The sequence below is a fragment of the Mobula hypostoma genome, chromosome 11 (assembly GCF_963921235.1).
Source record: "Mobula hypostoma chromosome 11, sMobHyp1.1, whole genome shotgun sequence".
Taxonomy (NCBI): domain Eukaryota; kingdom Metazoa; phylum Chordata; class Chondrichthyes; order Myliobatiformes; family Myliobatidae; genus Mobula; species Mobula hypostoma.
The window spans coordinates 114,308,260-114,331,702 of NC_086107.1; the positions used below are offsets into that span (position 1 = coordinate 114,308,260).

General features: G+C 48.1%; 1 protein-coding gene across 1 annotated transcript in view; it reads left to right on the top strand.

The window, feature by feature from the left end:
* LOC134354137 (3 beta-hydroxysteroid dehydrogenase type 7-like) overlaps positions 1-23,443 on the top strand; it is a 54,503-nt gene that overhangs the window by 28,854 nt on the left and 2,206 nt on the right. Inside the window, exons 2-5 of the mRNA XM_063062939.1 lie at positions 12,738-12,893; positions 17,326-17,434; positions 19,192-19,291; positions 22,539-22,701. Of these exons, the coding sequence (XP_062919009.1) occupies positions 12,738-12,893; positions 17,326-17,434; positions 19,192-19,291; positions 22,539-22,701 (528 nt within the window). The remainder of the gene's footprint in view (positions 1-12,737; positions 12,894-17,325; positions 17,435-19,191; positions 19,292-22,538; positions 22,702-23,443) is intronic.

Below are 23,443 nucleotides of genomic sequence, written 5' to 3' on the forward strand. Positions count from 1 at the left end.
GGTTTAGTTCCACTTAAAAACTCAGTGCGCACATATTGTTGTCACTGGACAAAAGAAGTTGCACTGCATAAGATTTTTGCGCACACTGGTCATTACAAATTGGAGGGAACATTGGCCACCACGGCTGCCCATGGCAATGAATTCCTCCTCATCTCTTTTCTACAAGGATGTCCTTCAATTCTAAGGGTGTGCTCTCTAGTTATAGACAATAGACAATAGGTGCAGGAGTAGGCCATTCAGCCCTTCGAGTCAGCACCACCATTCACTGTGATCATGGCTGATCATCCGCTATCAGTATCCAGTTCCTGCCTTATCCCCATAACCTTTGGTTCTGCTATCTTTAAGAGCTCTATCCATCTCTTTCTTGAAAACATCCAGAGACTTGGCCTCCACTGCCTTCAGGGGCAGAGCATTCCACATATCCACCACTCTCTGGGTGGAAAAGTTTTCCCTCAACTCCGTTCTAAATGGCCTACCCCTTATTCTTAAACTGTGGCCTCTGGTTCTGGACTCACCCATCAGCCGGAACATGCTTCCTGCCTCCAGCGTGTCCAATCCCTTAATAATCTTATATGTTTCAATCAGATCCCCTCTCAGCCTTCTAAATTCCAGAGTATACAAGCCCAGTCACTCCAATCTTTCGACATATGACAGTCCCGCCATCCCGAGAATTAACCTCGTGAACCTACGCTGCACTCCCTCAATAGCAAGAATGTCCTTCCTCAAATTTGGAGACCAAAACTGCACACAATACTCCACACGGACTCTCCCACTATTAAATTCACCTTTCACCCTTAACCTATGAGGTCTAGTTCTTGTCTCATCCAACCTCAGTGGAAAAAACCTACCTGCTTTAATCAGAATCAGAATCAGAATCCTTTATTATCGCCAAGTATGTGGACACATACAGGGAATTTGATGCCGGCTTCTCTGAGCTCTTGCTGTACAGAATCAAAAAACAAACAAAACAATAGTGCAAATAATCGTGAACTATATACAACGAGGTGTACCTATGTATGTACAGGTGCACTTGGTTTATAATAGACTAAAATTCAAGTGTTCATAAGACTGATGGCATACGAAAAGAAACTGTAACCCTATATATACACCTCATGCTATGTATACCTCTGTAAGATCGCCCCCATACTCCTGCACTCCAGGGAATAAAGATCTAACCTGTACAACTTTTCCCGAAAAACCCAGGTTCTGAAGTCCAGGCAACATCCTTGTAAGTTTTCTCTGGACTCTTTTTCAAACTTATTGATAAATTCCCCGATTAGATGATTAGTGAGAGAAGTACTAAAGTGGCTTTTATTTCAAGACAGTTAGAATTTCAGCATAGGCCAAGAACTGGCACAGTTGTGCAGGATGTCAGGAATATTACAGCTGGAATACTCTGAACAATTTCAAAGTTCAAAGTAAATTTACTATCAAAGTGCATAAATGTCACCATATACAACCCTGAGATTCATTTTCTTGTGGGCATACTTAACAAATCTATAGAATACTTTATACTTTATTGTCGCCAAACAATTGATACTAGAACGTGCAATCATCACAACGATATTTGATTCTGCGCTTCGTGCTCCCTGAGTACAAATCGATAGTAAATATTAAAAATTTAAATTATAAATCATAAATAGAAAAAGGAAAGTAAGGTAGTGCAAAAAAACCGAGAGGCAGGTCCGGATATTTGGACCATGATAACCATAACAAAATCACTGAAAGACCGCACAACTAGGGCGTTCAACCCAGAGTGCAGAAAGCAAACTATGGAAATGCAAAGAGAAGAAACAACAATAATGAATAAATAAGCAACAAATATCAAGAACTTGAGATGAAGAGTCCTTGAGGTGAGGCCATTGATTGCGGGAACTGTTCAGTGATAGGGCAAGAGAAGTTGAGTGAGGTTATCCACTTTGGTTCAAGAGTGTGATGGTTGAGGGATAGAAGCTGTTCCTGGAGTAATTTGACCTCTTGTTTATAAAAAGACTTGGGAACGTGTCCAAAAGAGGTTCACCAGGGATGAAAGACACGGAAAAGTGAAGATGCTGGACCAGCATATGAGGCAGGAACTTGGGACTGTTTACTGGGGCCCTTGGTAAATTGATTTATTATTGTCACGTGTACAGAGGTACAGTGAAACACTTTGTTCTGCATGCTGTTTCCACAGATCACTGCGTTACAGCAAGTCAGTGAAAAGGTAAAGCAATAACAGAATGCAGAATAAAGCGTTACCGATACAGGGACAGTACAGTGCAGGCAGACTGTGAGGTGAAGAGCCTAACCTTGATGTACTAGGGGATCAATTGTTGGTCTGATAACAGAGGGGCAGAAGCTGCCCTTTGAGCCTGGTGATTCATGCTTTCAGACTTTATGACCTTCTGCCCAGTGGCAGGGGTAGAGGAGCGAATGCCTGGGATGGGTGAGATCTTTACTGAGGCAGCAGTAAGTGTACACAGAGTCCGCAGAGGGAAGGCTGGTCTCCATGTGTCCTGGGCTATGTCCACAACTGTCGGCCGTTTCTAGAGGAAGATCTCTGTCTGGGCAAGTCCACGTCTGACATGTGGAGGGTGTTTGAAAACCAGCTGCACGGAGTACCAGATAGGTATGTTCCAGTAAAAAGAAAGGCCAAGGATGCAGGGACAGGGGAACCTGGACATCGAGAGAGGTGGTGCATTTAGTCAAGAAGACCAAGGAAACATATCACACAAAACATTGGCAGCTTCTATGGGAAAGAATGAACAGTCAATGATTAGGGCCAAGCCCCCTCTTCAGGACTGAGAAGAAAGGGGGAAGATACCAGAGTAAAAAAAGTGGGGAATGTTACAGAGGATAGCTAAAAGGTGATAGGTGAATCCAGGTGGGTGGGAAAGGTCAAGGGCCGGAGAAGAAGGAATCTGATTGGAGAGACAGTGGACCCGGGGAAAGGGGGAGGAGGGGACCTGGGGGGAGTGGTAGGAATAGAGGATGGGGATGAGGATTTGTCTGCTGGAAGGAGAAACTGATGCTCGCGCCATTCGGGTTAGAAGCCGCCCAGATGGAATATAAGGTGTTGCTCCTCCACCCTGAGGGGGGCCTCGTCTTAACACAAGAGAAGGCCACAGATTCCCAGAGGGAACTTGGGAGTTGCTTCCCCATGCTGAGGACGGAGGGAAACAATATGTAGGTTTTAAAAGAAACTAAAGTATCACAGAGCCCTTGAGAATCAAGGACAAAGCCAGAAAAGAAGGGAATCAGGAGAGCCAAGAGGGGCCATGAAACGTCTTTGGCAAGTAGGGTTAAAGAGAATCTCAAGGCATTCTGTACGTACCGAACAAGAGGATAACTAAGGAGAGGGGAGGAGAAGGAGGGAACTTGTGCGTCGAGGTGAAGGATGTGGGTGAGGTGCTAAAGGAGTACTTTGCATCAGTATTTACCAAGGAAAAGGACATGGTGGATAGAGTGGGACGTGCTAATATGCTTGGGCAGTTTGAGATAAACAGAGGTGCATTAAGGTGGATAAGTCCCCAGGGCCGGAAGGAATCTACCCCATGTCACCAACAGAGGCAGGATTGTGAGGTGCCTTGACCGAGATCTTTCTTTCCTCAGACAAGGTCCCAGAGGACTGGCGAGTAGCTAATGTTGCCCCATGTTCAAGCCTAGGGCGCCCTCCATTGGTCAGGGTCATCCATGGATACTGTGTCCTAGCTGTCTATATGATACACTAGACAGTATGCGAGCCAGGGATGTACGATATGGCGAGTAAGCTGTTACCCACGCAGTAGGCTCCCCCTTCCCCTCTACACACAGCTGATGAATCCAAAGGAACAACAGAGACCAATTAGGTTTGGCACCAGTTGTGTCACAGGAGTTGCCAATTGTATTGAACTCAACATTGGACTGTCTCTGGATTTTTCCCTCGGAGTTTACTCCTGAAGCCTTCCCCATCAGTGGGTATAGCTGCAAGACAGTGGAGATAGATAGGTATACTTTATTGATCCCGACGGAAATTGGGTTTCGTTACAGCCACACCAACCAAGAACAGAGCGTAAATATAGCAATACCAAAACCACAAACAATCAAACAATGAAATGCAAACTATGCCAGATGGAAAATCAGTCCAGGACCAGTCTATTGGCGCAGGGTGTCTGACCCTCCATGGGAGGAGCTGCACGTTCGATGGCCACAGGCAGGAACGACCTCCCGTGCCGCCCAGTGTTGTATCTCGGTGGAATATGGCCAAAGTCCAACAGTAAAAAGTTCAATATCCGGTCTACAAACACGTTCCTCGATCGTAATATGACCCGGATTGCATCATCTGTTGTCAACCAGAACAGCAAGCCCCCAACTCCTTTACGCTTACTGCCCTCAGTGCACTTCCGGTCAGCCCGAACGGTCTGGAAGTCATCCATGGAGAAGTTTTGATCGGGTATGTCCTCGTGCAGCCCCGTTCCAGTGAAACATGTGACACTGCACTCCCGAAATGTTCTCTGACGCCTGGCTAGTGCCGTGAACTCATCCATTTTATCACCCACCGAACTCCTCTTCTCCATAAGTCTCTGTTGTCTCGACCCAGTCCTCTTTCCTCGCCTTTGTGATCCCCTCTGCATTCTCTGTGTGTTTTCCTCCAGATTTCAGCAAGGGTGTCCGCCGCTCTGCTCGCTAAACCAGCCGGCATTAGCGCAAACAGCTGGTCCCTGGAATACACAATGCGACCTTGCTTCTGTCCCGCGTGTCGGGTTTGAGATCAGAGTTTTCCTTCTCCAAGATGAGCTGCCAACCACAACTGACATGCCCCATCTGCCCGAAGGCTCCAGCAAACTGCCTTTGCCCCTTCACCCGTCAGTAGAAATGATTCCACCAGACTTCGTGGTTAGGCCACACGTGAAGGCCAGGAGCTGGACTTGATTGTCAGAGGCTATTTGAGACACACACCACTGGGAGTATTTAATAAGTAGTGGGAACTTACTCCCATTACCACCCCCAGCTGTAAGGAACCAGGGAGAGAGACATTTGTTCATAAAATTATGAGACATATACAAACGTAGATGGAGTAGCCAATGAAATTTTTTTCCCCCAGAGTTGAGATATCTAATACCAGAGGGCATGTACTTAAGGCAAAAGGAGAAAGCTCAGAGGAGGTTTTACACAGAGAGTGATGAATGCGTGGAATGAGCTGGCAAGAGTGGAGGTCTAGGCGCGTAGGATAAAGGAGATTAAAAGCCTGTTAGACAAACACATAAATATGGAGATATGGATCACAACAGGCAGAGGAGGTTTAGTTTAATGTGGCACAGTCATGGAAGGCAAATGCAATGTTAGCATTCATCTCGAGAGGACTCGAATATAAAAGCAAGGATTTAATGTTGAAGCTGTGGAAGGTGTTTGTCAAAACATTTGGATATGGCCCCAAGTACACAGAGAGAGATTGAAGCGGGCCAACAGTTTACTGGCTTTAATAAGAACTGTTACATAATTGAAAGAAAAAAAAATCAATATACACAGGCCAACAGGGCCGTTAACTAAAGCTCTCAAAGTGAAAGTTAATGTCAACACTGTGCTGGAAGCAATGACTTGCTGCGTCAGTCGAAACGGTTATCCTCTTTCTCGGGCAAGGAGGAGCGTAAACATTGCTGTGCTGTTGCTCAAGTCTCGACAGGACTGGAACGAAAAGTAAAATGCTGACGTAATGAGACTGTAATTAGCTGGAATGTGCATGCTCACAAACGCAATTGCTGAACCTGCCACATAGTCAACATCTGCAGATGTGTAGACGCCACAGTGGAGTCCATGGTTGTGATGGTGTTGGCCCCTGTGAAAAGAATTAAACTGAACTGAATTAACTTTATTTCTTACATCATTCACGTACATGAAGAGTAAAAATCTTGATGTTACATCTCCGTCTAAATGTGCAATGTGCAATCATAGTAATTTATAACAATTTAAAATAAATAGAACAGTCAGTGTAACATAGAATACACTCAAGATGTGCTGACATTGGAAAGGATCCAGGGAATGTCTATGAGAGTCATCCATGGTTAACATTGGAAGAACACTTGATACGTTCTTGACCTGCACTCACTGGAATTTAGAAGAATGAGAGAGAGGTCTAGTTGAAGTCTACCAGATGTTGAAAAGCCTAGTAAAGTGGACGTGGAGAGGATATTTCCTGTAATGGGGGGGATCTAGGACCAGAGTGCACAGTCTCAGAAGAAAAGGACATCTCTTTAGAACAGGGATGAGGAGGAATTTCTTTAGCCAGTGAATCGATGGAATTCCTTGCCACAGATGGTTATGGAGGCCAAGTCATTGGGGATATTTAAAGCAGAAGTTTATGGGTTTTTGATTAGTCAGGGCATCAAGATTTATGAGTCAGTACACAGGGGTGAGGTAGGACACCTGCTTGAGTGATGCCCCAACAACAGCCTCACAAGGTGAGGTAAACTAAACAGCTGATGGTTGGCTTCAGGAGGGTGAACATGTGCCTGTCTACATTGGGGGATTGGTGGTAGACAGAGTCAACAGCTTAAAATCGTCCTGGCCCGGCACACAGTTGCAAGCGCAAGGAAGCCGAGCCAAAGACTTTACTTTCCTTGGACGGGAAATTGTTTCAGCTTTTCCCAAATACTCTAACAAACTTCTACAGATGTACAATTGGAAGTGTCCTGATCGGCCTGGTATGGTGATTTGAACGTGCAGGAATGTACAGTATGAAGCCGCAGAGAGCAGCGGTCCCAGACCAACACCAACGCACCACCCACTATATCTTCAGGAGGCTCTAATTCAGAAAGGGAACATCTATCATCAAATATCCCCGCCATGGGGCAACTCTGCCTTCTCTCAGCTCTCATCGGGAAGGAGTTACAGAAGCCTGAAGTCCCACACCACCAGGTTCAGGAACAGCGACAGTACTTCCTTTCAACCATTTGGTTCTGGAACCAACCCTAGTCACCACCCCAAGCAACACCATGACCACTTTGCAATAAAGTAGACCTTGTTTTTATTCTAATTGTGTTCTTTCTTGTAAAAATTATGTATAATTTATGTTTAATGTGTGCATTTTTTCTTGTGAGTGCTGCTTTATCTGATACTATGCGGTTGTGATGTTGCTGCAAGTAAGCTTTTTCCATTTCACCTCTGCATACAAGCACTTGTGTGCGTGACAATAAACTCAAATTTAACCTTGAGAACAGTCAACATTTCTGGCCCTCTCTGCTGGACTGAGCGAGCAGTTGCTTCTGGCTAGGCTCACAATACCAAACCAATTATCTCACTTTAATTAAAGGAATTATTTCTTTTCAAACTCCAGATAATGGAATGGGAGGGGAGGAGGAAACATTTCCTCTGGGCAGTGTCAGCCAATCCAGAATATCCAGAGACACCATGTAATGCCAGAAGTAGCTTCTCAAATATTAGTCTTATTAGTCAGCAAGTGTGCCACATAGATAGAGAAAAACAAATAGGCAAGATATGTTGAGAGATTTTTACAGCTAGCTACAGAATAATAAGGATGAACATAAATTTTTACACAGGCCCACTTCCATCATACCCAAACTTTTTCACAGTTAAAAACTTAAATTGTATATTGCACTGTAAGAAAATTTTAGTTAAAGCCCTCCCAACCACTGAACACATCTACATGAAACACTGCCATAGGAAAGCAGCATTCATCATCAGAGATCCTCACCACCCAGGCCAAGATCTTTTCTCGCTGCTGTCTTCAGGTAGAAGGTACAGGTGCCTCAGGACTCGCACCACCAGGTTCAAGAACAGTTACTACCCCTCAACCATCAGGCTCTAAATAAAAGGGGATAATTACACTCATCTACTGAGATGTTCCCGCAACCAATGATCTCACTTTAAGGACTCTTTATCTTGATATTGCATGCTCTTGTTATTTATTGCTATTTATTTATAGTTGCATTTGTATAGTTTGTTGTCTTCTGTGTTCTTGCTCTTTCATTGATCCTGTTTATAGTTACTATTCTATAGATTTGCTGAGTATGCCCACAGGAAAATGAATCTCAGGGTTGTATGTGGTGACATGTATGTACCCTGATAATAAATGTTACTCTGAAACATGAGCCCTATAAATAGCAATGAATAAAATTCTAGTTAGCTTTGTCCCTCACAGTTACCAGGGATATGGCGTGTGCCTCTTCAAATGATAGAACAATATCTTTAAATCCATGAACTGGTGCAAGATGAATATAAAATCTATGCTCCCACCATTTCATCAAAATGCCAATAACCTGCTTAAACATGCTTTGATTGTTTCCACCCTATAAACTTTCATGAATGGCTGGCACAAGTTGAACAAAGTTCCATTAAGTGATGTCTGCAATAGCTAGTGAAAATCAATTCAGAGATTCGGGAAGATGAGAGCAGGTCAAAGAAGGTTCTGAACACTCGTATTGAATAGAGGAAGAGGAAGCGAAAGGCACCAGCATACCCCACAGGTACATGTCCAAATAAAATAATGAAACCACAGAAGATTGTTCTTCAGATCAATGGCAGGTGAAGCCCAAAGGACATGGACAAAGTTCATAATCTTGTCAAGGTCAGTGATCAAAGCCCAGTTCTCAACAATTCTCAATTCATTTCTCTGGTGCACACACCTTCATCACTCACCTAACAACAAGCATCAATCACAACTTTAATATTTATATATATTCTCCCTCCATCCCCATCCCCCTACCTCTACCTCTCCCTCCGTTTCTCTCCCTCTCTCTCATTCTCACTTTCCCTCTCTCTTACTCTTTCTCCCTCATTCTCTCTCCCTACCCCCTCCCTCTCTCTCACCCTCTCATTCTCTCTCTCCCTTTCTCACTCCTCTCTCTCATTCTCTTTCTCTCATTCTCTCTCTCACTCACTCTCTCTCCCTCCCCATCCCCCTACCCCTCCCCTCTCTCTCCTCCTCTCACTCTCCCCCTCTCCCTCTCTCATTCTCACTTTCTCTCATTCTTCCTTCACCTTCCCCCCTCGTTCCCCTCTCCCCGCTCACTCTCCCCTCCCTCCCTCCTTCCCTCCCCACCTCCTACAAGTCTGCTGTTAACACATTTTGTTATTGGTAGAATCTCAGACGGTGACGAGCCATACAGGAGTGAACTAGATCAACTGGTTGAGTGGTGTCAGAAAAAAAATTCTTGCACTGACTATCAGTGATACCAAGGTACTTCAGGAAGAGGAAGTCAAAAGAGAATAGACCGGTCCTCACTGAGGGGTCAGCGGTGGAAGAGGAAGTCAGGAGACACGGAACAATCCTTACTGAGGGGTCAGCGGTGGACAGGGTCAGCCATTTCAAGTTCCTGGAAATCAGTATCTCAGAGGGTCTATCCTGCCCTTACATACTGATGCAATCATGAAGACGGCATGTGGCTTTGCTTCATTAATGGTTTGAGGAGATGTGGTATGTCACCAAAGACTCTCGTAAATTTCTGTAGAGCATTCTGACTGGTTGCATCACTGTCTGGGATGGTGGTTCCAATGCACGGGATGGCAAGAGGTGGCAGAGGGTTGTAGACACAGCCGGCTCCGTCACAGGCACAACCCTCCCCACCACCGAGGACATCTTCAAAAGGTGGTGTGTCAAGAAAGCTGCATCCATCATTAAAGACCCCATCTTCCGGGACATCCCCTCTTCTCATTACTACCGTCAGGGAGAAGGGACAGGAACCTGAAGACTCACATTCAACATTTTAAGAATAGTTTCTTCCCACCACCATCATCAGATTTATGAACAGTCCATGAACCTACGATCACTATTTCACTGTTTTGCTCTTTTTTTGGCACTATTTATTTATTTATTTATTAGGGCAACTTCTCCTTCTTGGGCCCTATACAGCTTCACCAGAGCCATATGGGGCCCAGCTGGGTTCCACCTCTCATGACTGGGAAGTAGGGTTGAACTTTCAGAGGCTTTAATTGTAACTTATAATTTCTATGTATTGCACTGTACTGCTGCCGCAAAACAACAAATTTCATGACAGATGTCAGTAACAATAAAACCTGATTCCGACTCTTCCCTACTACCATCAGGTTTTTTAATGGACTTGAAAAACCTTAACTCTACCTCTGACTGCTGTATATTTCCCTGAACTTGTTCTGATCTTGCTGTGTTATTTTTGTTTATATTTAAAGTCCAAGTCAAGTTTATTTTCAAACACACAAGTACATGTGTACACAGGTCACTGTTCCCTCTAAGCTGCGTGGACGTGTGGCTGCGCAATAACTGAAATGCTCCCGTGTACATAGCCTTTGTTGCCACGCAGCTGGTAGCTGTGTAACCACTGACACCAGGCAGACAATCTCTGAAGAGTATTGATAATGGGTTGGGGGTCACCTGTCTTGTAAAGGCACTACCCAGAAGGAGGCAATGGCAAACCACTTCTGTAGAAAAATTTGCCAAGAGCAATCATGGTCAAAAGACCATGATCACCTATGTCATATGACACGGCGCGTAATGATGAAGAAGATGAATATAATCCATATATTTCCAAAATAATAAACATACCACAACTTTTACTTTGAAACATTTTAGAGCTTCAACATATTTACATTGTCAGTGTTTCAAGTTACAACAGTGTTACAAATTGTAACAATGAACACAGAATGGAAGTCGGTAGCTCACTGTTAATGAACTGACAACGCACTGAACTATTACGAAAAAAACATTTAAAGTGCCACTCGGTTTGGATTGGCCGTGTATAAATTTCCTCCTTGGAGCAATGGTTGGTCCACACAGCTGTAAAAAGTATATTAGAAGGAACGTTGACACAGGTGCAATGAAAACCTTACTTGCAGCAGCATCACAGGCATGGGTAAACAAAGTTCACAAGGAAATCATAGACATAAATTGTACATAATGTTTACAGAAGAATACTGTACCCCACTTACAACAAAAAATAGTCATATTAGTGCAAAGTGATCATGGTGTTTCAGATCAATGAGCAACATATACAGATCAACCAAGTCCAGCGTCCACACAAGGTGACGCTATACCAGAGCTGTGTTCTGTCCACGTTCTTGAATGGGAAAAAGTGCTGGTGCATGACAAAAAATAACCTTGCCAAGCTGTCGTCATTCCACACCACAAGCCTCCTGAAGATCCTCCGTATTTTCCGGCCAAGAAGGATCTCCAACAACACCCCACTCCTTCAGTGTCACCAAGAGGACATGACCACAATCATCATGAGGAAACGTTGGAGACGGATTGGGCACGCGATGAGAAGAGAGGCCGACTCCATCATCAAGACAGCACTTCATTGGTCCCCTGAAGGACGGAGGAAACACAGGAGACCAAAGACAACTTGGGGCCGTAGCGTAGAGACAGAAATGAGGACCCTGAACCACACCTGGAGCACAATACAGGAGATGGCCAAGGACAGACAGAGATGGAGGACCTTCATTGCTGTCCCAAGCACCGGCGGTGTAACAGGCAGTAAGTAAGTAATCACAATGTTCACAGCATTGCTGAACCGTGGTGGTGATTAAAGTTGAGCCAGTTAGTTCAAGAACTGAACAGATGAAGAAAGTAGCAAATCCTGAACCTGTTGGTGCGGGACTTCAGACTTCTGTACCTCCTGCCTGACGGTAGCTGCAGGAAGGTGTGATAGCCTGGATGATGAGGATTTTTGTAGATGAATGTTGCCACCTTAACGCAGCGCCTCCTATATATATATACAACCGATGGTGGAGAGGGATGTGTCCACGATGAGGGAGGGGGGTGTGGGAATCTAAGAGGCCGTCTCAGGGACGCAGGGAGTTTTTTGGGCATCCTGGATTGGCAGACACTGCACGAAGCAAAATGCTTCCCCCTCCCTTTCCGATCCATTGTCTGGAGCTTGGGAAAGGAATAACCCCTTCCCTTGGCATCTGGCCCAGCCAGAGAGGATCCAGAGGATAACAGGTCAGAGTCAGGGAACTGACTGCTGCCCTCATGAAACAGAAACAGACAGATTTAAGTTCCAGCACAGTCTGTGTGTGTGTGTGGTAAACACAAAATACTCTGCAGACGCTGGGGTCAAAGCAACACTCACAGCACGCTGGAAGAACTCAGCAGGTCAGGCAGCATCCGTGGAGACGATCAGTCAGGGTTCTGGCCTGAAACGTTAACTGATCGTCTCCACGGATGCTGCCCAACCTGCTGAGTTCCTCCAGCGTGTTGTGTGTGTGTGTGGTGTGTGGGGGTATGTCTTAATTTGTTTGTGTATGTCTCAGTTTTTGCGGGTGTGGGTGTGTATATACATGAGATTTAGCTCCTGAATTTTCACACAGCCAACGCACCCAAACAATTGATGCCTCAAACTGAGTTTCTCTCTCCTTTCAACGCCCAAACTCTCCTTCTCTCTCTCTTTCAGCGAAGCAAACTTGATGGACTGAATGGCCTAATTCTGCTCCTATGTCTTTCTCTCCCTCTTTCTCTGCCGCTCTCCTCCATCCTCTCTCCCCTTTTCCTTCAGTCTTTTTTCCCTCTCCCTCTGTAACTTTCCACCTTTCACTTTCCTTCCCTGTCTCTCTCACTGTCTCCCTCTGTCTGGCCTCCTCTCTCTGACTCCCTCCACCCCTCTCTCTTCCTCTCTCAATCTCGTCCCATCCCTCTCTCTCCCCCTCCCGTCACCCACCGCCGTGCTCTCGCACTTCTCTCTCTGCCTGTCCAGTCGCAAGCTGTCGCTCCGCTCCCTCCCCCCGCCCCCCACACCACATTTCGGGTTTTCACCCTCCCTCCCTAAATTAACGCCCCCTTTCCTTTTCAGAGAAGTTGCAGGTGAAATTCATCCAGGGGAATATTGTTGATGCAGCAAGTGTACTGGAGGCAGCGAGGGGCGTGGACCTCATCATCCACACAGCAGGGCTTGTCGACGTGTGGATGAAACACCCTTCCAAAAGGATCTGGGCCGTGAACTACCAAGGTAATGAAACAGCAGGAATCGCTCGTGGGATACGCTCAGACCACAGTTTGTTGCCCGAATCTGGTTCTTATACTCGTCTTTTAGCCAATACCCTCTAGTCCAGGCGGCATCCTCTACTCTCTCTTATTGCACAGTCCCTGTGTCCATGACCAGAACTGGACACAACACTCCAAGCGTGGTCCGACTGCTGCAACATAACTCCCTTACTCTTAGAAACAGGAGAAAATCTGCAGATGCCGGAAATCCAGATCAACAGACATAAAATGCTGGAGGAACTCAGCGGGACAGGCAGCATCTATGGAACAGAGTACAGTCAACGTTTCAGCCGAGACACTTCATTGGGATTGGGGGGAAAAAAAGTCAAAATTATAAGGTTGGGGGAGGGGAGGAAGAAACACAAGGCAACAGGTGAAACTGGGAGGGGGAGGGGGTAAAGTCAAGAGCTGGGAAGTTCATTGATGAATGAGATCCAGGGCTGGAGAAGGGGGAGACTGATAGAAGAGGACAGGAGGCCATGGAAGAAAGCAAAGGGGGAAGGACACCAGAGGCAGGTAAGGAGATCAGGAGAGAGAGGGAAAAGGTGAAAGGGGAGGCAGGGACATTAGCAGAAGTTCAAGAAATCGATGGTCATGCCATCAGATTGGAGGCCACCCAGACGGAATATAAGGTGTTGCTCCTCCAACCTGAGTGTGGCCTCATCGCAGCAGTAGAGGAGGCATGGATTGATATGTTTGTCAGAATGGGAATGGGAAGTGGAATTAAAATGGGTGGCCACTGGGAGACCCTACTTTTCCTGGCAGACGGAGCATAGATGCTCGGCGAGACGGTCTCCCAATCTATGTCGGGGCTCACCTGGAAGGACTGTTTGGACCCCTGAATGGTAGTGAGGGAGGAGGTGTAGGGGCAGATGTAGCACGTGCTCTGCTTGTAAGGGTAAGTGCCAGGAGGGAGATCAGTGGGGAGGGACGAATGGACAGGGGAGTTGCCTAGGGAGCAATCCCCGCAGAAAGCAGAAAGTGGGGAGAGAGAAAGATGTGCTTGGTGGTGGGATCCCAGTGGAGATGGTAAAAGTTACGGAGAATTACGTGCTGGATGTGGAGGCTGGTGGGATGGTAGGTGAGGGCAAGAAGAACCCTGTCCCTAGTGGGGTGGCAGGAGGATGGAGTGAGAGCTGACGAGCATGAAATAGAAGAGATGTGGTTGCAGGCAGTGTTGATGGTGGAGCAAGGAAGCCCCTTTCTTTGAAGAAGGAGGACATCTCCTTCATTCTGGAATGAAAAGCCTCATCCTGAGAGCAGATGCAGAGGAGGCAGATGAATTGAGAGAAGGGGATGGCAATTGTGCAAGTAACAGGGTGGGAGGAGGTATAGTCCAGGTAGCTGTGAGAGTCTGTGGGTTTGTAATATATATGTCAGTAGATAAGCTGTCTCCAGAGAGATCAAGAAAGGGGAGGGTGATGACGGAAATGGACCAGGTAAGTTTGAGGGCAAGGTGGAAGTTGGAGGCAAAGTTGATGAAGTCGACGATCTGGATCCACACGTGTGCAGGAAGCAGCGCCAATGCAGTCGATGTAGTGTAGTGATGGTGGAGGAGAAACTGGTTGGGTTTGGTCACCAGGAAGAAACAGAGAGCTTTGAGGCCTTCCTGGTGGGGATGGAGGTGTGTAAGGACTGGACACCCATGGCAAAAATAAAATGCTCGGGGCCAGGAAATCATCGAAAAGATCCACAGCATGTGAAGTGCCACGGATGTAGGTAGGAAGGGACTGAACCGGGGGGATAAAACAGAGTCAAGGTATGCAGAGGTAAGTTCAATGGGGCAGGAACAAGCAGAAACAATGGGTCCTCCTGGTTTATGGATCTTGGGTAGGTGATAGAAATATGAGGTGTGGGGTGAGGGAACTAATGGTGGCAGTGGATGGGAGATCCCCAGAGTTAATAAGGTCGGTGACAGTGTGTGGGAGACAATGGCCTGTTGCTCCTTAGTGGAATCCTTACTCTTAAACTCTGCACCCCACCCAGTGAAAGCAAGCATGCTAAATGCCTTCTTTACCACCTATCAGTGTAGCCCCTTTCAATGAAGCATGGACTGCTCGAAAAAGCCAACCACCCCCATCCAAACTCACCACTCACCTATACACACTGCAGAAAATTCAAGATTCAAATTTATTTATTAGTGTATATTGAAACACACAGTAAAATGCGTTGTTTGCATTAACATACCCAAGGGAGCGCAGTGTGCCTGGTCAAGGCCAGTCGATCGTTGACGGCGCCCACTCCCTACAGGAGAAGAGTGCGTCGGAGCTGACGTGTGTCTGGCCAGCTGTACGCCATCTGTGATTAACCATTCCAGTTTCTTCTTTGGAAGAGGTTTGATGGGTCTAATTCTGCGTGAGCTGGAGGTCACCCTCACGGCTTACGTCAATGACGTGGCCCTAATGGTGACAGAACCCGAAGACATTCGTAGGGTGTGTGAGTGTCCTCATCCAGGTAAAACTGCTCCGGACTCCTTGTGGGTCAGTGGCAGGTGGACTCCCCGTATGCATGGGACACTGCGCGTCTCCTATACCTGAGAGTCTACCTGTGTCCCTCTCGGCAGACCTGGCTGGCAAACTGGTAGGACCTGGAGTTGAAAGTCGTGGTCCAGTAGGGGGCGCTGGTCAGGCCACCTCAGGCTGGTGGCCTCCATGTTCTGGTCCGGGATGGTCACCTTGACCACATCCACCTTGCTATAGGATGCAGAGGAAGTCAGTGCACACCATGAAACACTGGGCATCTGCAGTGGTTGCAAGTCTCCTGATTGGAGAGGGCGGACACGGCACATCCTCAGAGCCCTGTGGAGATTCCTGTATGCTGAGCACCCTCCGAGGAGGCACTTAATGCAGTACTTTCTCCAGAGAGGCCGCTGTCTTCGCGAAGAGACATTGTTTCCTCTGGCGGGCCTCAGGGGTGCTGCTCTGCAGAGGCTGCCCGGCTCCTGTCAGAAACTGCCAAGCACTGTGGTCACCTCCGGCCATTTCATTCAACACTTAGTTGAGTTCTTAATTAAGCTTGGCCATTTAGTTGGCCGATGAGACATTGGAGCAGAATTAGGCCATTCAGCCCCTCAAGTCTGCTCCACCATCAATCATTTTGATTGATTTTTCCCTCAGCCCCATTCTCTTGCCTTCTCACCTTTACTAATCAGGAATCCATCAACTTCCACTTTAAATATATCCAGGGACTCGGCCTCCACAGCCGTCTGCTGCAATGAATTCCACAGATTCACTATCCTCTGGCCAAAGAAATTCCTCCTCATCTCTGTTCTAAAGGGACGTCCTTCTATTCTGAGGCTGTGCCCTCTGATCCTAGACTCACCCACTGTAAGAAACATCCTCTCCACATCCACTCTACTTAGGCCTTTCAATGTTCGATTGGTTTGAATTGGATTTCCCCGTCCCTCATTCTTCGAAACTCCAACGAGTACAGGTGCAGAGACACCAAACGCTCCTCATACGTTAACCATTTCATCCCCAGGATCACTCTTGTAAACCTCCTCTGGACCCTCTCCAGTGCATCCTTACTTAGATATAAGGCCCAAGATTGCTCGCAATACTCCAAATGTGGTCCAACCAACACCTTCCTGGTTGGCCGACTCGATGGAATGGGTGAGATAGAGAGAGAGAGGGAGATTGACAGAGATACAGCATATAAAGAGTTGGCCACAGGAAGGCAAATGCAGTTGTAGCGTTCGTTTCGAGAGGACTAGAATACAAAAGCAAGGATGTCATGCTCAGACTCTGTAAGGCATTGGTCAGACCACACGGAGGACTGTGAGCAGTTTTAGGCTCTTTATCTAAGAAGAGATGTGCTGGCATTGGAGCGAGTGCAGAGGCGGTACAGAATGATGATCCCAGGAATGAAAGGGTTAACATATGAGGAGCGTTTGATGGCTCTGGGCCTGTACTTGCTGGAGCTTGGAAAAACTGGGGGGATCTCAGTGAAACCTATTGAATACAGAAAGGTCTGGACAGAGTGGATGTGGAGAGGATGTTTCCAAGAGTGGGTGAGTCTAGGACCAGAGAGCACACCCTCAGGATTGAGGGACGCCCATTTGGAACAGAGATGAGGAAATATTTCGTTAGCCAGAGGCTGGTGGACCTGTGGAATTTTTTGCCACAGTCGCCTGTGGAAGCCACATTGTTGAGTACATTTAAGGTGGACGCAGACTGTCAAAGGTTACGACGAGAAGGCAGAGAAGTTAGATTGAGAGGGATAACAAATCAGCCATGATGGAATGGCAGAGCAGGCACAATGAGCCAAATGGCCTAATTCTGCTTCTAGGTCTTGGCTCTTGTAGAGAGTGGGAGAGACAGAACCTCCCTCTATCAAACTCTACCCTGTGCCCAGCCAGACCCCGGCCATCCTGACTAAAATGTTCTCTCCATCCACAGGGACACAGAATGTCCTCGCTGCCTGCAAGGAACTGGGCATCAGGTACCTACTGTACACCAGTAGTATGGAGGTGGTGGGACCAAACATGAAGGGGGACCATTTCATCAGGTGAGCGTCAGCCACGAGGAAAGAGGGCAATGGTTGTCCCAGGACAGGAACTGGAATTCAGTGAGTCTGTCTCTGACCTCTCCACCTGGGACTGACCCACAATGGGAGCACCGTGAACACGTCTTATCTCATCTTCCCCTGGGTCAGACCCACTCCAGGAGCACCATGCATGGTTCCTGTCTCCGTATCCCCTGGGTCAGACCCACACCGAGAGCACCGTGCACAGTTCCTGTCCTGTATCCCCTGGGTCAGACCCACACCGAGAGCACCGTGCACAGTTCCTGTCTCATATCCCCTGGATCAGACCCACACCGAGAGCACCGTGCACAGTTCCCATCTCCATATCCCTGGATCAGACCCACACCGACAGAACCATGCACAGTTCCCATCTCTGTATCCCTGGGTCAGACCCACACTGACAGAACCATGCACAGTTCCTGTCTCCGTATCCCCTGGGTCAGACCCACACCGACAGAACCATGCACAGTTCCCATCTCTGTATCCCTGGGTCAGACCCACACTGACAGAACCATGCACAGTTCCTGTCTCCGTATCTCCTGGGTCAGACCCACACCGAGAGCACCGTGCACAGTTCCCATCTCTGTATCCCTGGGTCCGACCCACACTGAACTATGCCCCATTCCCGTCTCTGTATCCCTGGATCAGACCCACACTGAACTATGCACAATTCCTGTCTCTGTATCCCTGGGTCAGACCCACACCGAGAGCACCGTGCACAGTTCCCATCTCTGTATCCCTGGGTCAGACCCACACTGACAGAACCATGCACAGTTCCTGTCTCCGTATCCCCTGGGTCAGACCCACACCGAGAGCACCGTGCACAGTTCCTGTCTCCGTATCCCCTGGGTCAGACCCACACCGATAGCACCATGCACAGTTCCTGTCCCATATCCCCTGGGTCAGACCCACACTGACAGAATCGTGCACAGTTCCCGTCTCCGTATCCCTGGATCAGACCCACACCGATTGCACCGTGCACAGTTCCCATCTCTGTATCCCTGGATCAGACCCACACCAACAGAACCGTGCACAGTTCCTGTCTCTGTATCCCTGGATCAGACTCACACTGACAGAACCGTGCACAGTTCCCGTCTCCGTATCCCCTGGGTCAGACCCACACCGATAGCACCATGCACAGTTCCCTTCTCTATGTCCCCTGGGTCAGACCCACACCCACAGAACCGTGCACAGTTCCCGTCTCTGTATCCCTGGGTCAGACCCACACCGACTGCACCGTGCACAGTTCCCGTCTCCGTATCCCTGGGTGAGACCCACACCGATAGCACTGTGCACAGTTCCCGTCTCCGTATCCCCTGGGTCAGACCCACACCGAGAGCACCGTGCACAATTCCCATCTCTGTATCCCCTGGGTCAGACCCACACCGAGAGCACCGTGCACAGTTCCCGTCTCCGTATCCCCTGGATCAGACCCACACCGACAGAACCATGCACAGTTCCCGTCTCCGTATCCCCTGGATCAGACCCACACCGACAGAACCGTGCACAGTTCCCATCTCTGTATCCCCTGGGTCAGATCCACACGGAGAGCCCTGTGTGCATTTCTAGTCACTGAATATCATGTTGAGAGCTCTGTGCTCATTCCAGACCCTGATCCTGTGGACAGTCCATTCGTTTACAGGAAACAGACACGATTAGTCTGCAGCCTGTGAGCACTTAAAGGGATCGTTCACACCTTGCCCACTTCCTCACTGTCCCTCTACTCTCCACCTCGCCAGGGGAAACGAGGACACCAACTACAGAATCTACCACGAGGGTGCATACGCGCAGAGCAAGGCGGCAGCAGAGAAGCTGGCTCTCAGTGCCAACGGGATGAGGGTGAGGAGCGTCTGTGTATTCTCAAGGCAGACCACAAGGAGATCTGTCCTGGGACAGTGACTGTGGATCAGTTCGGTGAGCTGGGGTCAACGCTATAGGATCCCAGCACAGATGCTTCCTCAGCACTGCCCTTCTCTGTCTCTGTAACCTCCACTTCTGGCCCCTACACCCTACCATCTCTTTAGCCCAACTCTCTCCTACATCCCCCACTTCCCTATAACACCCTCCCTCCTCTATAACTCTGTATCACCTTCCTTTCCTACACCCCTCCTGTCTCTATAACCTCCTCCCTCTCCTACGCCCAGACTTTATAACCCTCTCCTCTCCTATACCTCACACCGTCCCTATGACCCCTTCCTTCCCCTACACTCTGTCCTGTCTCTGTGGCTTCCTCCCCATGTCTGTGAGCCCCTCCGACCCCGACTCCCCTCCCTAACCACGATACAGGAAAGATATCAGAATGCTTTGATTTTGAGACTGACCCAGGTATTTTGGGACCTTCCCAAATGTTAGATGAGATCTTGTCCCCGTAGTGGTTAGCACAACGCTTTACAGTACCCCCAACCCAGGTTCAATTCCCACTGCTGCCTGTAAGGAGTTTCTACGTTCTCCCCGTGACTGCGTGGGTTTACTCCAGATGCTCTGGTTTCCTCCTACGGTCCAAAGACGTACTGGTTGGTAGGTTAATTGGTCATTGTAAATTGTCCCGTGACGAGGTTAGGATATAATCAGGGGTTGCTGGGCAGCATGGCTCGAAAGGCGGAAGGGCTTATTCCGCACTGTAGCTTGATAAATAAATAAATCGCACAGTACTTTGAGGTGGAACCAACAATGAAATGCACATTAAAGTGTAACAGCTACAGAGAAAGTGCAGTGCAGGCAAGCAATAAGATACGAGACCATAACGAGGTAGATTGTGAGATCGAGTCCATCCTAAAAGTCTTACAAATGCGGGTAAAACCCCCTTTCTTTGGGCGTCCCTGGAAATCCGGCTGGTTAACCCCTCGCTGACAGCCACGGGATCCCGTGGCGATAAACCCACCTTTCTCTGGCTTCGTACGTCTAGGACATATACAACTGTGGTCCTGCCAGACCTATGAGGTTGGGATGTCTCACCCACCCAAACCCGGTTTGTGGGAATGTCTCAGCCCGAAACGTTGACTGTACCTCTTCCTAGAGATGCTGCCTGGCCTGCTGCGTTCACCAGCAACTTTGATGTGTGTTGCTTGAAATTCCAGCACCTGCAGATTTCCTCGTGTTTGTGTGAATGCTGTGTGATTTACTGGCCCCAGCAAGAAATAACAAATCGTACACTGCCTACTATTATAAAGAAGTGAAATCTCGAACAAACAGTCTCCCACAGGAGTGTTGGTTCTTCCTCCTTGAAGACGTTCAGCTGCATGAAGCACCTTGTGCAACACGGAGGGCATCCTCTGCCATCTTTTTCCCCTGTCTTCCTCCAGGTCCTGCCGACAGATGCCTCTCCACCCGCATCCTCTAGAACCTCCCCCCCCAAGTCTACCATCCTGATTGGCTGACACCACAATCCTAAGTCGAATAACAAAGCTTTTTATCTCAGCTCAAACCCAAGCTAGCTGAGAGCAATATAGACTGCTCTTACAGGACTACCCAAATGAAATGCCTACAGCATAGCAGAACAAATCTTAACCAGGGCCGTTACATGGGGTAAAAGCTGTCCGTGAGCCTGGTAGTACACAGTTATGCTTTCAGGGTTGTGCTGTTGCATGCATGGTTGGGGGGGGAGTGAGGTCGATAATTCTGCTGCTGCTTGTGTGGTGGGTGGAGGGGGGACTTCAATGTTTCTGTCATCCATTCTTGTTTTTTTTCTGTTTTGTGGATGTCTGTGAAGAGTAAGAATTTCAGGTTGTAAACTGTATACATTCTCTGATATTAAATGAACCTTTGAATCTTTTGTATCTGCCGAATGATGGAAAGTGGGGGAAGGAGGGGAAGTGGAGAAGAGAGAATGTCTGGGGTGGGAGGGGTCTTTGATGATGCTGGCTGCCTTACCGAGGCAGCAGGAAGTGTGGACAGAGTCCACGGAGGGGAGGCCAGTTTCCGTATGTCCAAAACTCTCTGCTGTGTCTAGCAGTCACGAGCAGAGCAGATGCTGCACCGAGCGGCGATGCGTTCAGACAGGATGCTACCGAGGGTGCATTGGCGAGGGTCAACAGGAGCACTCCCAATTTCCTTAGGCTCCTGAGGAAGTAGAGGCGTCGGTGGGCTATCTTGGATCAATATGTTTGAAAAAGCACAAATTGTTGGTGTTGCTCACCCCGAGGAGTATATTGTAATATCGTATGTATACACAGATGGATGCTCCATCACCTCCTCTGGCAGTATTGAAGTTGAAATTGAAATATCTTTATTGTTATTGCATAGTACAGTTGTCATGCACCAATACAGCGAAAATGAGTTTGCATCTCTCGTACTCAATGCTATAAAACAACAAATAAAATAAATAAACAATAAATAAAATCAAGTAACCAGCCAGTACAAGCAACGTCCAGCAGTACAAAAGCACAACTCAGATACATGACAGCCATAAAACCATATTAAAGTGGCAATATAACAAATTTATGGATGATGCTTGATCGATTGGTTCAGAGCAATTATAGCTCTGGGGAAAAAGCTATTTTTCAGTCTGGAAGTGCGGGCATAGAAAATCTTATCAAGTCTGCCAGACGTAAGAAGCTCAAACAGATGATTGCATGGGTGTGTATTGTCCTTACAGATGCTTGTAGCTTTCCTTAGGCAGCGAGAGCTGTAGGTGTCCTCCAGGGCTGGGAGCTGTGTCCCAAAAATCTTCTGTACGCTAGAGACAACCCGCTGAAGTGCTTTCCTATCAGCTGCTGTACAACCGAGATACCACACAGAGATGCAGTATGTTAAGATGCTCTCTATGGTGCAGTGGTAAAAGGTCACCAGCATCTGTTCAGGTAGACCAGCTTTCTTCAGCGTCCTGAGGAAAAACAAGCATTGCTGTGATTTCTTAACTACTGTTGTGGTGTTAGTGGACCATGGATAGATAGCTAGAGAAATAGAAAGAGAGAGATAGATAGATAAAGATAGACAGAGAGATAGATATAGATAGAAATAGAGAGAGGGTGAGATGGATAGAGAGAGTGATAAAGATAGATGAAAGAGGGGGTGGAGAGAGATGAGGGTCTGGGGGAGTGAAGGAGGGTCCGTACATGAACTGACAGAGTTTCTGAAACTCTCTCAGGTTGCAGGCGGGAAGACCCTAGTCACGTGCTCGCTCCGCCCCACAGGAATCTACGGAGAGGGTAACCCCATCATGGCAAAGGTGTATCAGATGATTATGAGCTTCGGCGGCTGGAGGCTGCGGCTGGCAGGGAAGGGGGTGGAGCACGCGAGAGTTTACGTGGGTGAGTACTGGCCGATCAGGGAAACCCTGTCCTGTGCCCCGCCTCTGACTCACCATTCTTCCCCCCCCCCCCACTCCCGGGAGCAGGCTTCAACATCGTCCTCTTCCCCACTCCCCCGGGACTGGGTGTCAGACACACCATCTCCTCGGGGCCCCTGAGAAAGGCAATGATCCCATCTCTGCCCTCTCGGCCCACAGGCAATGATCCCATCTTTGTCCTCTCTGCCCACAGGCAATGACCCATCTCTGCCCTCTCTGCCCACAGGCAATGATCCCATCTTTGCCCTCTCTGCCCACAGGCAATGACCTATCTCTGCCCTCTCTGCCCACAGGCAATGACCCATCTCTGCCAACAGGCAATGACCCATCTCTGCCCTCTCTGCCCAAAGGCAATGATCCCATCTTTGCCCTCTCTGCCCACAGGCAATGACCCATCTCTGCCCTCTCTGCCCAAAGGCAATGATCCCATCTTTGCCCTCTCTGCCCACAGGCAATGACCTATCTCTGCCCACAGGCAATGACCCATCTCTGCCAACAGGCAATGACCCATCTCTGCCTTCTCTGCCCAAAGGCAATGATCCCATCTTTGCCCTCTCTGCCCACAGGCAATGACCCATCTCTGCCCACAGACAATGACCCATCTCTGCCAACAGGCAATGACCCATCTCTGCCCTCTCTGCCCACAGGCAATGACTCATCTCTGCCCTCTCTGCCCAAAGGCAATGATCCCATCTCTGCCCTCT